This window comes from Ascaphus truei, chromosome 4 (assembly GCF_040206685.1).
Source record: "Ascaphus truei isolate aAscTru1 chromosome 4, aAscTru1.hap1, whole genome shotgun sequence".
Taxonomy (NCBI): Eukaryota; Metazoa; Chordata; class Amphibia; order Anura; family Ascaphidae; genus Ascaphus; species Ascaphus truei.
The window spans coordinates 255,136,083-255,152,878 of NC_134486.1; the positions used below are offsets into that span (position 1 = coordinate 255,136,083).

General features: G+C 41.6%; 1 protein-coding gene across 4 annotated transcripts in view; it reads right to left on the minus strand.

Moving 5' to 3' along the window:
• ARHGAP18 (Rho GTPase activating protein 18) overlaps positions 1-16,796 on the minus strand; it is a 143,099-nt gene that overhangs the window by 57,301 nt on the left and 69,002 nt on the right. The window contains exon 1 of one of the 4 annotated variants that reach the window (XM_075597292.1): positions 14,064-14,204. The exons of the other annotated variants lie outside the window; for them this stretch is intronic. Coding sequence (XP_075453407.1) covers positions 14,064-14,092 — 29 coding nt within the window. The 5' untranslated portion in view covers positions 14,093-14,204. Of the gene's footprint in view, positions 1-14,063; positions 14,205-16,796 lie in introns of those variants that run through there. 4 annotated transcript variants of the gene reach the window in all.

A 16,796-nucleotide genomic window follows, 5' to 3' on the forward strand; every position in this document is an offset into this window, starting at 1 on the left:
GGCACAGGCACCCGATGACGCGTGACCGCGCGTCATCGCCGAGGGAGTGCGGCTAGCATGCCGGGGCATCCCCCGGCTTGCGGAGCTAGCCGCACTCAAATAAAATGTGCCGCCTCTGTATATTGCCTCCACCTCGCACTAGAGAGCCAAATTCAATGTATAGTACTTAGCTTTAATGATCAGGACTGCTTGGCTGCTTACAGACATCTCCGGTCAGACCCACGATTACTCAACCGGCTTGGACATGATCAGCTGCACCGCGTGTGAGTGACGTCACCACGTCACTGAGCCCACGCCCGTGGTGACGTCACTCACACGCGGTGCAGCTGATCATGTCCAAGCCGGTTGAGTAATCGTGGGTCTGACCGGAGATGTCTGTAAGCAGCCAAGCAGTCCTGATCATTAAAGCTAAGTACTATACATTGAATTCGGCTCTCTAGTGCGAGGAGGCGGCAATATAGTTGATTACCTATTACTAGACTTAGGGACCCCCAGTACAAGTTGGCAGCGATGTTGGAGCTGCGTTGTTTGCTAGCAAACAGCATTTATATGTTAGCCTAACAGCTGAGGGACCCCCATGGTATTCCATGCATCCTCCTCCAATTAATTAGTGCTGTGTATTGGTCATTTGATATCAGATTCCACACCCTGTGGATATATGTCTTCTATATGACTGGGAGACAGCCGGTTTAATTTCTGTGGTGTGGTTAGGCACAATATATACGCACTAACAGCATTGGTTACTAGACTGTGTGCACATTCATTGCATGAGGAAAGAGCACTTTTACTGGTTGATTATTATGCAAACGCTCTGTCATTAGCTACAGGGACTCCCAGTACAAGTTGACAGCGATGTTGGAGCTGTGCTGTTTGTTAGCAAGCAGCGTTCATATGTTAGTCAAATAGCTGAGGGACTCCCATGGTGGTCTTGTGTATTCTTACATTTCATTATGCTGTATGCAGACTACTCTGCTTGTGATTCTATGACCTAGATAGCATCAATCACATTAACATTGCAATATACTCACTGGCAATTTTACATCAATTGTATGAGTGACTACCACAGATTAATTGTGTGGTAATAGCAACTTTATTGCTTATAGCAGGAGGACAACATTAATAATTGCTAAATGATATAACCCACAATGTTGTAAAAGTCATTACCATAGGTACATACTAGTGGACAACAGCTGACAGCACCGCGTGTGTATTTTAATATTTTATATCACTGTAGATTTAGATTCACCTTGATTTTTCACTGTATAATAAAAACAAAAATTGTTATTGTGATGTGCACCAAAAATGTACCCTTTTGAAGGCACTCGTGACTATATCACGGGCTCTTTCTATTAGTCCTACTTTGCGATTTTGTACATTGGTAGCACTCATTAGTGTCAATCTTAGACACTTGTCAAAAGCATTATAAAATTATAAAAAGTGAGCGGTGTGCTACGTTTTGTGTTTTACTTCCATATAAAACTTGTTCTGCGTCCGTCCATCTCTCCGTACAGAATATATATATATATATATATATATTCTGTATGGCAAGTCAGATATCACAACAGCCATACCCGAAACAACTTATTATGTCCAGGGGTTAAATAAAAAAAAATATATTTATTTTTTATTTTTTAACACTTATGAAGTCCACAAGTATGGCCAGTTAAAGTACATGATGTAATATGATCACTAAAAAAACTGTTAACTCTGAAGGGTCGAAGTAACTTTCACATGTTTATATCACCTGTCAATGTCATTCATAATGAATTAGATTTTATTCTGAAATTAGGTTTGCTTTGAACCCCTGGCTAATACTAACAGATGTGAAGTGATCAAAGTCCTTTTTATTTCTTCTCAAGTCTTAGTCTTCGTGTCTGTGACCTTGGTGATCATTCCTTTCTTAGACTCAATCCAAGCAGGTTCAGACATGCCCAACTGTAAATCCAAATTTAACTGAAAACGTAAGGCTTAGAGATGGAAATGTACATTTAAAAAAAAAAAAAAAAAAGAAGTCTTGCAAAAGAGACCTAAATGGTACTCTTTACTAAAACAAGGCTATGTACTGTTTCATAAGTACAGTAGCAATGTAGTGTAGGAAGCATTATAAAGGCAACACTTTGGTTTCCACACTCCCCCTTATCCTTACTGCCAATACGGGGTCACTTTACCACCTATTGGCATTCATGCAGGTTGGGGACAGGATACATAATTTGATTGACTCAAGTTGGAATGCGGTGGCAGGATTGACGATTCTATCTACAGAAGGTGGATAAACACCTCTCTCCTTTTATCATGCTCCATTAAATTGAGTGAATGGGTCAAAAAAATACTTGGCAAATATGCTAAATCGGATACACTATAAGCATATTTCCCAGGTATCCCCATTCTTTGTGCGTAGTGTCTCTCCACATCTTGTTTGAAGGTTAGTTTGAAAGGATATATATATAGCACTTGGGTCTCTCTTCAAACGAAGGTGAATGTCAATCATTAAATTCATCTGTGAATTGTAACATATGCGAATAAACACAGCAAATGTGAATGTTGGGAAATAATTTGTCCATCTATACTCACCTGAAATGTAAGAGCTTTAGCAGGTGTAGTGGATATGCAACAGGTAAGCTGGTCTTGGTTTCTTATAAAACACAATCACAGTGCTGACCAATACTTTCCCTTATCACATATTTGCAGGCTGAATGTTCTTTGTATGGTGAACTAAAGGACTTGCATTTGCACACTGCTGTCATAAGTCATATCAGGAGAATGGAGGGTTTGCAAACGGTACAGATCAGTGTTTGTAAACATATGCATGCTTAATATGGAATGGTCAAACAGTCAAATTGTGAGGCTACTAACTTTCCAAACACCAAATCTACCATTTTTGATCATAAAAAGACTTGTTATAAAGACAAACATGTTTTTTTTTATATTGTATACTGTATAGTGCAAAATGAAAGATGTTTACAAGGAAATATTAAATTTCTGCTTATCAGGATTATACTCCCACTCCAAAGCATTATCATCATCATCTACCTCCCTATCTCCTCAATCTCTCCTGAATAGTAAATAACTGGAGTTCTTAAGCAAATGATCAGTGTACATCTGATATTGTGCTATATTTAGATGAGGTACTGTAAGTTAAGTGTAACAGGTTTTCCCCCACCCTCTGGGAGATTACACTGTTACGTGGTGTGTTGTGCTGGTTACCTGCTGGTTACCTGCTGGTTCACAGAAACTCTGAGGTTCCTCCGTTGTTAGTGGGGAAGACAGGACAGGCTTTTGGAGTGATGGTTGGTTCTTTCTCAATGATGTGGCGCCTCCATCTATTGCAGGCTCTACGAGTGCTGGAGACAATCCCTGCAGGAGATGCGAGCCGCCGCAAAATTGAGAAAGAACCATCACCCCAAATGCCTGTCCTGTCTTCCCCACAACCAACGGCAGAACCTCAGAGCTTCTGTGAGCCAGCACATGACACCGTGTAATAGCGTAATCTCCCAGAGGGTGGGGGAAAACCTGTTACATTTGGAGGCACTGCTGAGATCCTCAACAGGACAGGCTTTTACAGCGAAGCAAGCCAGAGAAAGAAGGCACGCTTCCAGTCTGAGTACTAAGAAGGATGGTGAGCCAGGTGTACTGTCCAGGGGACTCTTGTCCACCAAAGCAAGGGACCTACTTCCCCGCCAGTGGAACTGCAGCCTGTGCTGTTCCCTATGTGAGGTAACCTGTGCTGAGTCAATATGCTATCAGTTCTAGTTCATGTCACCCTAAGGACTGATATGTAGGGTGCCTGGAGGGGGTGTCTTGGCTGTGTGGTACCCAGAAACCTCTGGAAAGGGACAATAGTACTGTATCACGGTTAACAGGGTGGTTTTACAGTATTCGTGGGTAGTGTCCGAGGGGGGGGGGGGAATTTTGAAAGTCAGGATTGCCAGAACCTCCGTTTGAGGAGCTACCACAATGCTATTAGCAGCTCAGAGAACAGGGATCCTCAGTGTACTTTGACTGGACTGTCAACATGTGTAGCGTACCGGAGGGGGTTTGCCTAGCCAGGGGTATATTCCATAGCCAGGGGTATATTCTCCACCAACGAAGATCTGCAGCATGTGAGGAGCGGTTTCCGGTAAAAACGGGAGGACCACGTGGAAGGGTTTGCCAGTTGCAAGCCTTTCTTTTGCAAAAATTGTGCAGGGCTTGGCACAAAGCCAAGCTATGCCCTGCGAAGTGAGTGGCTCAGCGCGAAAGCAGGAGCCACGCCCACCTGCTGAGAGTGGCTCGGTGCGAAAGCCAAGGCAACGCCTGCTACATTGTGACAGTGCTCCTCATTCCACCAGGGGAGGAGGCACTAATCAACCAAAAGAGACTGTCACCAGAGGGGGAGGAGCCGGATGCGAGTTACCGCACCCTTAGTTCCTCGTGGTGAGCAAGCTGAGAAGAGCTATCCCCACTATTACTGTAAACTTTACAGTACCATGTCTGGGTGCAAAGTATCCCAATACCGGCTACCAGAAGATTCCTGGTAGAAGAAGTCAACGGGGAGAGCAATCTCAAATGTGTCTGCCCCTGCTGCGACTATCCGGGTGTAGAGGCGAGCCTGACATTAAAGTGCCAGCGGTGTAGAGCCCCACACCTAAAGCCAGCGGTGTCGCTGCCTACTCTACCCAACTGGAGGAAAGATGCGGCCTTTCTACGGAGAAGTGCATTCCTGGACTGTGACCTCGGGAGCGGACGCTCCAAAAAGAACCGTGTGTCCTTGTTCCCGGTACAGTATCAGACTTACTGGGTAAGGTGACCGGCCGGGAGGAGGCTGGGACACTTCCACTGGTGGCACAGAAGCGAGACCGCTGCCTGCAAGCCACCATCGACTGCGAGGTGTCCCGGTGCTCTTCCCCTTGGGGCATGTCCTACCCGACATCGTACGACGACAGCAGCGGAAGTCGATCCGTAGTGATGCTCCAGTGCGGCTGTGGAGGAAGAGTCTACCTGCCTGAGCGAATGGGAGCGGAGTCCCGTTATGATGACGTCACCATGAGCGATGGTGCATCCCGAACAGCAGAGGAGCGCAGAGGCCGTGGTTGCTCCTGAAGAGACGTGTCAGGCATGCGTTCTACCAGCTGGGAGGACCACACGACTGTCAGGATTCAGCAGAGTGGTGAGGATGCATCTTCTTCCTTACAGGCTTAAGCGGAGGGATCCAGCGGAGAAGAACCGGCCGGTACTTCTTCCAACGCGGAGGAAGATAACACCCTTCCGGTGTGACCAGATAATCATCCTGGAGGTGACCGCCGGGGTGGAGGAGGACTCTACTATGCTGGCTCATGTGAGTGAAGCCCCAATTGACTCTTTGTTACAGCAGCACCACGTGCAACCTAAAAGCCCAGGGCATAAGGCCTCTGCGGACCATGATATGCAGCAGGTGCTGGCGGTAAGTGGTGGGGTTAAGCCTACTATTAACACTGACCTCCCGAAGAACATTGCAAGGCCTAAGACTGTTGCCACCCGCACCAGGGGCAACAGACAGAAGGTAGTTAAACCTTCTCAGAACTGGAAAGACTGGGAAGATTTCGACGATGACCACCCTGAGGGAAATGGGATGGCTATTTATCCTTCGCAGGAGAAGGGTAGACAAGTCCACAAAATCAGAGACATTGGGAGTATCCTCTAGGCCATCTGAATCTGATGTGTCCACAAACAGTGCTACAAATGTGTGGAAGGTAATGCAGTGGTGGGACCCCATGTTCCAAGTCTATGTCCCTTACATGGACCGGACATGGTTCCTACTAATCAGTGGGGACATCGTAGATCACTGGTGGGAGGAAGGGGAGTTCTCTGCAGAGGAGGCTGCGGAAGCTCTTAGGAAACGTGAGAGGGAGATCAAGCTAGGGGCAATACAGCCCACCGGCCTAGTTGTAAACTTCCATGAGCAACTCTCCCAGGAGTAATTATTTTGGGTCCTACCGAGCCAGGCCAGTGGCCGTAAATTAACAACGCTCAGCCAGGCTGACAAGTTAATAGTTCAACGGTTCCGGCAGTCCCATGGGTTCGACTACCCTTATGTCCCCCTAGCCCATCATGAGGGAGATAGAGGCCAACAGGGAGGACTGGTAGAGGGATGCCATAATAAAATATATCTTTCCTCTAAGTGCAGTTATTCCTGGTACTATAATGAGGAGAAGATCTGTTACAGTACCTCAAGAACGAATGGGGAGTGGGCAGCGGCATCTGTATGGACCAGGTAGAGTACCTATCTGAGCGGGGTCCCAAGAGGGTGTACTCGGTCACTGTTTGTGACTATGAAGGCAGGTTAGTTAAAAAGCCTGACCCATCATTATTATTAGAAAGGTAAGGATTTTCCACATTATGGGAGGGATCTGTAATGCCTCACTGTTATGAGTATGCGATCAACTGTATGCCATCAATTATGATAAATATAATTGTTATGCATATGTTCTAGGTTGTTCCAGCTGAAGGATGGTACACAAATTTAGGTTCCAGGAGGGGACGTTGGATTCTCCACCAGGGGGAGTGTGTAGCCAGGTATTCTTTTTGGCTACTAATCTGCCCTGCCTAACACGTAAGTACCAGTGTAGGCAGTGTTATGGTCAATCCGGGTTTTCCCCTGCAGTAAGCAGCTCCCTTGAGTGACGGTGAGGCGGGGCTAAGGCATGTGTTCTGCCCAACATGGTGCCAAGACCTTGGACCCTCCCCCGGGGTAGTTAAGGGGCCGCACATCCAAAGTTAGAGTTCTCTCCACTGAGAGAGAGTGATTGCTGGGAGTGTGGGATCAGGGCTCTGATCACCTCCATCCCCTCCTTTAGGGGAGTGGGACAACTACCCTCATTCCATCAGGGGCTGAGGGAAGAGCTAGGATAGACTCTTGGGCCCTAGCCTGGGGGTTGATTCCAGGGACCGTCTGGAGGAGGGACAATAGAGTGGAATCAGTTAAAGGCTGTATTCTGCGTGTTGAAGAATAAAGTGTTCCTGTTTTATAATACACTCCTGCCTGAGACTACAATTAATCCGGGGGAGTAGCAGAAGAGAATTCTCATGCATGGATTGTCTCCAGCACCCCTGGAGCCTGCAAGAGATGGAGGCGCAACACCAGTTAGAAAGAGCCAACCATCACCCCAAAAGCCTGTCCTGTTATCCCCACTAACAACGGCGGAACCTCAGAGCTTCTGTGAGCCAGCAGGTAACCAACACATGACACCTGGTAATAGCATAATTTCCCAGAGGGTGGGGGGAAAACCTGTTACATAAGCATATGGTGGAAAAATGGGTGGACAGCTTTCAAACTGTTCTCAGCAAAACACCTGCAAAACAGTGTTGCAAAGTCAGTTCTCTCAGTCTCAAAAACATATGATTCATGTCGGTCTTTAGCAAAAAGTGCCACATGAGAAACAACGGCCACTTATGGTACAAACAGTGTTAACCAGAGGATGTGTGAGAAATTCACCTGTTGCCCTTTGTTGATCTTAGGTTGCCTATAACTGGTATATTTAAAGTACCATGCCTCAGGCTTTCTTAACTTTTACGCCCATACTGTAGATGTGAGCTTTCATCTGTGAGCTTCATTTACTGACATTAAGGATAGTACCACTTGATGTAAAGTGGGCACCGTCACATCAATGAACACTAAATAGTCTTTTTCTAACAACAGGGGCTAGGTAAAATAAATAAACATGCTGGCATCTGATATACTACAATAAAAAAAAAAAAAAGAGTAGAACCTCACAAAAAAAGTACTCAGTGCTATGTTGTATATTTAAAAAAAGTACAAAATCGTTTTATTACACATCAAGAAAATACACAACGCCAATATAATCACTAAAAAGAAAACACCTATATGGCCTTCCAAGTTACACTACAATACATCACATGCTATATACCAAACAATACCTGAACTGTACTGTGCACATGGCATGGGAAAATCTACAGCACTACTGGCCGGCCAAAAAACGTATCACAGAAAGGTTGTAAGAAGCCAAACCTGATCTGACAAAGTAAAATAAAAATTAACTGGTGGAATAGGACATGCATAAGAGATCACATTAAAAGTATACTTAGCAGAAAATGCAGAGCCCCAAAGGACACAGTTACACAGCATGGACTCTCCACCATATAGAAAAGGAAGTATACCTGTTCAGTTCCTGTTGCAGGATGAGCAAAGATTGGTGAGAGATGCAGTCGTGTAATGTTATGAAATATAACCTGGTGTACCATAAATCTGCTAACAGGGCGGCCGATAGGAATTCGCTACCCCTGCTAATCTTTAGCTGGCATGCAAGACCAGAAACAAAAAAATGGTATGACAAAAATTTGTACAAGAAGTGTGTTAATGTTTTATAGCAGATTTGTATCAATGACAGAAGGTGGTTGGTAAGCAGTCTTTTCAAAGCTACCGTAAATCTTTCCCCAGAGCGCATTACATGTCCAAAGTTTCCAATTATTCCAATGACTGTGCCAAATATGTAGAACAAGTGCGTTTGATCCATGAAGGCTCTGAATCAATAAAAGAGCAATCCTACTCCTATTAAAAGCAATTAAATGACTAATAAACATGAAATGTCTGTAGCAATTGGTTCATTAATATCACCTTTAGCAAACAGTAACCACAAGAGATCATTACCTATGAAAGTCCAAATGATTATCAATAGCAGAAGTGGTAAAGGGGAAAGCCAGCAGAAACATGTATAATCAAAGGAAATAGCTAAATAGTCATATTACGTGGGGCTAGTCACCTGGCTGCAGAACGAGGGCATTAACTGTGCAAATGAAGTGCATAGGTTTCAAAGGAAAAAAGTCCCATTGCTTTCAATCCAATTCAGGTTTATTGATAAATATGCTACCATTTATAGCTCTGGTGTTGCCCTAGTTTTGCAGCCGAGGGACTTTAGTAAGTAGACCCCATAAAGTATAATCACAGGCACATAGGCCTTCAAAATTCACTCCTGCCTAACAACAATTTTAAGTTAAACACATTGGAAGAAAGAGTGGCCAGTTACAATTAATGGTTGATTCAGGGACGGACACTAAATCAGGTAAACTCTATGGTTCCTCCCAAGAGAAAGCAATGACCATCAGATTGGAAACTTTAACTTCTTCTATTTGATGTATTGTTCTGTATGTTTAATCTCTTTGCTGGAGTTGGCGAAGCCAAAGATCTTATAGACTCCCTTACTGCCCAAAATTCTAATATATTTGCAGGAACAACTAGCCAAATTTTGAACCCGCACCCCTGGGCTACAGCCAAATCTAATTAAGGACCCCATGCCTGTGCCACTTACAGATGTAGCAGACATTAATGAACCACTGGCACACTCCAGCTGGTTAAGTAGCACATTGTTCCCACCCTATTTGCACACGTGTCTGATTGAAGACAATGGCGCTTCTCCTGCTGGTGCGTTGGGTATGTCCCGAACTAACTAGTGCAAATAATGTCTGCTATATCTGTACTTTGGTTTTAGAATTACCCATTCTTGCAGGGAGCAATCGCTCTTGTATGGTGGCGGAAAGGACACCTAGTAGCTTAACATATTTTAACGCCGAATTTCAATTGCCGGTTCCTATTTCTCTCTCGTCGTGAGGCAAGGACACCACTTCTTGCTTGGTTTGAAACAAGTATCCTAAACATCTTAGGTTCCTGGGTCGAAGTGAGGTGGCTCTTTGCTGTGTTTATCAATTTACAGTATTACTCCAAAATGGACAATAATCTACAACGGTGTTGATGCAAAACAGATCAATTTTGTTATTTTAATAACAAATCATCCAGATAAGAGTAGACCAAATGGCAGGGCAGTAAACTGAAAATGACTTCTGTACATTTCAACAATCTCTGGTGATCTGCGATTGATATATGAAGATATACATCTTTGAGATCCATGAAAACAATCCAAATCTCCTGGTTTATAGCCGATATAATTGTTCTTAGTGAGTCCATTCTGAATGTTCTTACTTGGAGAAATATGGCAATGCTCTAAATGCTTCTGATGGTTTTTACACAAGAAATAATACAAAATAGATTTCCTGTCCTCTCTGAGGAGTGGGAAAGTATGTAATCATTTTCTTATACCGCAAATTAAGGCAAATCTTGATTCCTCTTTTCTCAGCAACCTGAACTTCAAGCAAATATCCACAATAAATAGCTTCTTAAACTTCAATAAACACCCTTTTGTTCTAACACTGCATACCCATGTGTATGAAATGGATTGAGCTGAAAATCCAAAAACTTCTCAGCCCCCCTCTCCGCTCTCACCCGCCTCCAATTCAATTCCTACATGATGCAAAAGTAAAGCATCAGTGACGGAGGAAGCCCACCCATACACAACACGGAAGTTGGCAGACTTGCGGTGGGTCCTAGCTTCCAGGTTAATACCCACCTGGGTGGGCTGCCATTGCGCTCTCTTCTGCTGCTGCTCTTGCAGCTGAGACGAGAATGCAGACCGTAGAGAATGGTTAGGGGTCCGGATGTGGCTCACCCCCTTTTATAAGCTCTGTACACTTGGGTACAGATGCAAAAACGTCATATGTAGAGTTTTCTAAATAACCAATAAAAACTGAATTCACATCACTCGGAGTATTAATGCAGCATTTTTTTATTTTACTTAAGGTGCATGTTTTTATGGACAGCCACAGATAAAATACATTAATTTGCATCTTACTAATGGCAAGAGTTATCCAATATCTGGTTTATAATGCTAATGGTTTCCTATATATTACAAGATCATTGTGAGTCAATTTCTGCCAACTACAATGATTCAATCAAAAGCTATACTTGTACTTGTACTGTATGAGATTATCATAATACCAGAACATTACAAGATATTGTAGTATGAAGATTAAAAATTGCAGCACACAATTTAATAATTGTGTGGTTTGTTTTTTTGCAAACTTAAGCTCTATAAGAACTGAGATAATAGGCAGTGTTTTATTGATGTGTATTATATGGTATTGGATTCTGTATTGTGTGGCAGGATAAGCAGATATTTGAACAAAGCACTAAATCTATCAAAATATATGTTTTACGTTACACCAATTACTGCACTTACCTCCGCCCTGGTGGGTGACTAACTACAGAATCTCATTCAAGTATAATAAAGGGATCTAACGACAATTTACCCCTCCTTTAAGACCTGGTACAGTATCTCAGATGTTATTTATTTAAGTATTTTTAATATATATTCTCTGTGCAAATATTCTAATGTACTAATAGAGGGTACAATATATATATATATATATATATATATATATATATATATATATATATATATATATATATATATATATATATATATATATATATATATACATACACACACACACACACACACACACACACACACACACACATATATATATACATATATATAATATTATATACATATATATAATATATACATATATATATATATATATATATATATAATTTATATACATATAATATATATATATATATATATATATATATATGTGTGTGTACATATATATACACACATATATATTATAATATAATATATTATAATATATATATATACATATATATATATATATATATACACATACATACATACATACATACATACATACACCAGAAGGATGTCCGATAATAAGAGACAGCACACTGAGGGTTAAATCCAAAACAAAGTCTGTATTGTAGACGAGAGGCATTGGTTGCAATGCCTCTCGTCTACAATACAGACTTTGTTTTGGATTTAACCCTCAGTGTGCTGTCTCTTATCGGACATCCTTCTGGTAATTATTATTTCTACATTATTTTTATGGAATAAGTATCTGTTTTTTGCTTGAGTTTTGTGTGCCTACGTGTGTGTGTGTGTGTGTGTGTGTGCCTACGTGTGTGTGTGTGCCTACGTGTGTGTGTGTGTGTGTGTGTGTGTGTGTGTGTGTGTGTGTGTGTGTGTGTGTGTGTGTGTGTGTGTGTGTGTGTGCGTAACTTGAACACTTTGGAGTTTTGCTTCTGGCATGGGAGGAAGTGGCTTCACTGCTCTAAGACCCAATCTCTTTCATCCAAGACTAGAATTACAACATGGTGAGAAGGTTCTCCTGCTGCAGCCTTATAACATTCCTCACACAGCTTATTGGCCTACGCAGGTTTATTACATGCTGAGCAAATGTTATATTTTTGCAGCCTTTTTCTTCAGTACAAAACCTATAGAAGCACCTTCCTCCGGTAGAGTAACTAAAGTACTAAACAACTAATCAGAAACCAAAAATCTTTTCCAATTGACCTAACTGAACTATAGGGACTTACATGGACATTTTCACCAGCAACCCCTTTGAGGAGGTAGACTTCATATTAGTTTACAGCTGACTCTGATGGAAGATTGGGATCCCTTCAAAAATAAATACCCTTGCATGTCTGCACGTGTCGTCAATGCGTCCTCTGCATTTATCCGACAAATCGTGCAATGCCACGGTGTTCAGATGCGGCGTGCATTGCATGTGCACTCAGATGCCCTAGTCACATACAGTGCGTGACTTCGTGTGAGCCTGCGGCTTCCACATGAAACCAATCGCATTAAACAAATGGAGGGAAAACTGCCACATTTGGGACCGCTTTTCCCTGCACAGGCCCAATATGAGTAATGCAAAGCTGTACATGTGTCAAACTTCCACTAACACAGGCCCTCACAACTAGCTTGGTACTGAAAGAACATAGCAAGAGATCATCCAAGTACTTCTCCCAGTCTGAAAAAGCAGCTGATCTCGCAATACAGTCTGATCTACAGTATAGTAAGAGATCTCCTGATCTGCCACCACTATGGGACTTCAGGAGAAGAGAGGTTAGAGAGATCCCCTAGAATTAACTGCAACCTATCAGATAAATCCCTAAGGAAAAAACAGTAAGCTCAGCTAGTTAGAAGAAAACAAACCTACCTAGGTTTTGTGGTTTGTGGCTAATGGAAGGAGCCCCTCACAGATAATTATTTTCTGTCCCATCTCACCTGGAGGGTGGAGTTTACCCATTGGTGCCGACTGCCATGGTCGACGTCCATGAAAAAGCACATTTAGAATCAACATTAGTGAACATCTTAATTTTCCCAGTACGGCTATTGGCAACAGTTCCAGTGCATCCAGCATTAGTGGATAGTATCCTTTAATGTAACCAATAGGAGAAGAATGGGTAATTGGTCACTGAAAGGACAAGCTCGCTGCAAATTGCTTTCACATTCCCAGAGAAACATATGACAAATGGCATCTATCTATTGGATATACATTCCTTCTTGACGCCATGATTACAAAACCAGTTTGTGTTACACAGTATGCACAGTATTTTGTGTTGTGTTACATCTGGGTGATTGATGCATTTCTTACCATAATCTGACACCTGTTAAGTATTTTTTTTTTAGTTCGTTTGTAAACATTGTGAGCCGAGACTTGGGAGGGGTACGATTTTCTCTGGCTACTGCCTTTTGTCAGGTCAGTGTGTGTTCAACTAGTGCTTTTACAGCAAGAGACCCTACACCCCACCTCCCTTAACTTTATTGGCTCTCTGCTAAGGACAAGGTGGGCTAAATATCAAGGAAATAGCTGACTTACAAAATCTTTCCAATTTAGCGGCCCAGCAGAATTGTAATTTGTCATTAATATCCAAAGAAACAAGTTAAGCCAACGTTTTTCTTTTAGCTTACTTAGATTTGTTTAGAAAGGAGCTAATTGGAAGGTGTATTGTTTGTGACGGTTCCATTTTAGTGTGGTGTTGTTTCTGTGAATAACAGAATGCTGTGCATCTGTGTTGTAGGCAGACACGCACAATATAAAGCAGCATTGTGTGTCTACACTTAAGGATTTGGGAACCAACTATGGAAAAGCAGATTACCATGTTGTTAAATAGATTGGAGTCATGTATTCGGTCATCAATAATGATTAAATAATTTAATAAAATATAGCATCAGCACAAGGAACATATAGCAATACAATAGTAATGTTAAAAAGTAGCACATGTATTCATCTCAAAACCCACTACACTTCTTTCCACAACAATGTTTCTCGTATGAAAAGCTTAAATATGAATTATAAATAGAAGTTTATTTATTGCCAAAGCAACTCACCGGGAGATAAACCTTTGTGGCGTTCTCATCCCAAACCAGGTCTTGTCCAAGTTGTTTTCTAACTAATATGGAAACAGCTCAGACAATTATCTGACACAAAGAGAATTCTTGATTGAAAGCATTGCTGATGTAACTGCTCATTCAAACAAACGCAATGAATCATTGCCACTTTCTTTTCAGGGTTACATAAACATGTACTTGGTAAAAGCAGTGCCCATTGCATGATCTGTAGAATGAAAAAAATACAGTACAACAATCTTGTTTTTGGATTGTAATTTGCAAAGCTAATAGGGGAGTATGTTTTAGGACATGTATACAGCTATTAGGTTTGGTGAGATGTACAGTAGCAAGTCTCAGCATCAAATTGTAAAACAAAGAATGTATACCAGTTATGTAATCTATTTCTATATCCATAAAATGCAGCTTAACAGATTGATAGAAAGGGTTAAGGATCACTTACTACTCTGACTCAAAACCTCAGAAAGTGAACACAATAATTAAAGCACATACATGGTAAATATTATTTGTGACTAATAACATGCAAACAAAATAACATCATTCACATTGGATAAGTGTCCCCACTATGATTAAATATGGCTAAAGACATCTTACTGTCCCTTTCCAAGTTACTTACAAAAATAAAAGAATTTACAGGTTATCCTGTTCCCATCTTTAATCCACCAGCAGATTTCAATTTAAAAAAACTGAAATGGAGCATTATAATATTTTGTGAGTTTGGAGGCTTCATACAAGCAGACCCCTGTTTTTGGATAAGTTGAACAGAGAAGTCCCCCGGAGTTGAACTACACCATTTGTAGCAGCAGGACACCCATATCGCCCATCAGCAATATTTAGCTTTTTCTTTGCCAATAAAAGAAAAAAAATCCAATATGGCTGAAATCAACCAAACAGAAAGCAGCAACATCATGGTACCAATAACATCATTATGTTCTGTTGGTTTGCTGGAACATAAAGCAGCAAATAAAAAGCATTAGAGCTGGGGGAATTCGGCACCAAAAGACATAATTGGTTTAGATGAAATGTATAAATAATAATAAGGGAGAGGTTGCTTTGTGAAACAAAAATAAAAAAAAAATGAGACGAGTGCATCAAAAATTAGTAAAAGTGCTGATTTAATACAAGTAAGCACACATCACTTATATATAGCAAAAGTAGACATTGGCCCATCCACTGACTTTTTGCAAGCAATGCGACCTCCGTGGACATGAAAGAGCCCCCCAGGTTTTCCACAGTCTCTAAGTGAAGTCGTCCAACATGCCAGAGTTCTCACGGTGGCGCGATCACTCAAGTGTATCAACGTGCTGACATACAAACAAACCTTTGCTTTGTGAAACAACCTTGAGACTGCTACTGATGTAGCCAATGTTATTGCAACTCACAGTGTGCTCCCGAGCCTGATAGCACCTCCCCATGCATGGCTGATTCAAAACAATAGTCCCTTCTCCCTCTAGTGCATTATGCATGTCCAGCTGCATCGCGACACGGGTTACAGGGTAACGACGGCGACAGCTGTACATTAGCTAGGCATGAGCCTCCTACAAAACAAGCATGTGTTGTGAATTCCATGGTATTTGCCATGCTGCTTCCATCACATAGTTATATAGTTACATAGTAGAGGAGGTTGAAAAAAGACATGCGTCTATCAAGTTCAATCTATGCTAAATTGAGACAACAGATACTTTAGCCTATACCTATACCTACTTATTGATCCAGAGGAAAGCAAACAAAAAACTCCAGTGTCTTATCATCCAATGAAAATGACAGTGAAAATAGAATCACTCGGCGCTCTAGTGATAATACTGTAGTAAAGTGATATAATACGTCCACCTGAACTGCTGAGGTGACCAGAGAACTGATACAACTGTTCAGCATTACATCCGCATCACCATCAAGGGATTTCCCCCGGGGGGCACAAATGCTGTTTTTAACACTGAAAAGTGAGTGTACACCTTTAGGGTGATATATTAAATAAGCCAGTCTACATTTCATAACATTGTTACACTATATATTTTTCTCTTGTTCTTTTTGTATATTACACCAACCAGTTTCCTGAGTTCCCCATATCTCTCAACAACTTAAAACATCAAATGATATCTCATAAGGGGAAAAATAAATTCCTTCCTGACTCCAAGAATTGGCAATTGGATGACTCCCTGGATCAACATCCTTCCCATGTTTACTTATTTGGTATATCCCTGTATACCTTTCCTTTTCTAAAAAGATGTCCATAAATACACAAATACCCAACAAGCTCTGAGAAACGCCAAACATTACCACATAATATATAGATGTATATAAGTGTCAAAAGGAATGCTAGTGGGCGTGGCTAAATGTATACAACAAAAAACAAAAATGCCCAAAGCTACTTCTAATGTGACAAAAATACAGGGTGCAATACCTATATATTCTCTTGAAAAAGGGTCATTTAGTTTTAACCCTTTGGCCAAAGCATTGTAAGCCTGCGAGCCACATCATCCCAAGTTGGCAGGTCAATTTCATTTTGTCAGGTTACGACAGATCCAATGCAGATCATTCTTACTGTAATTATACAGGTTTACAAGAATTTTAACCCAGGGAGTGTTAGGACCTGCGAACAGAGCCTTGATGTGGCTCGCAGGCTTACAATGCTTTGGCCAAAGGGTTAAACTAAATTACCCTTTTTCAAGAGAATATATAGGTATTGCACTGTGTATTCTTGTAACATTGGAAGTA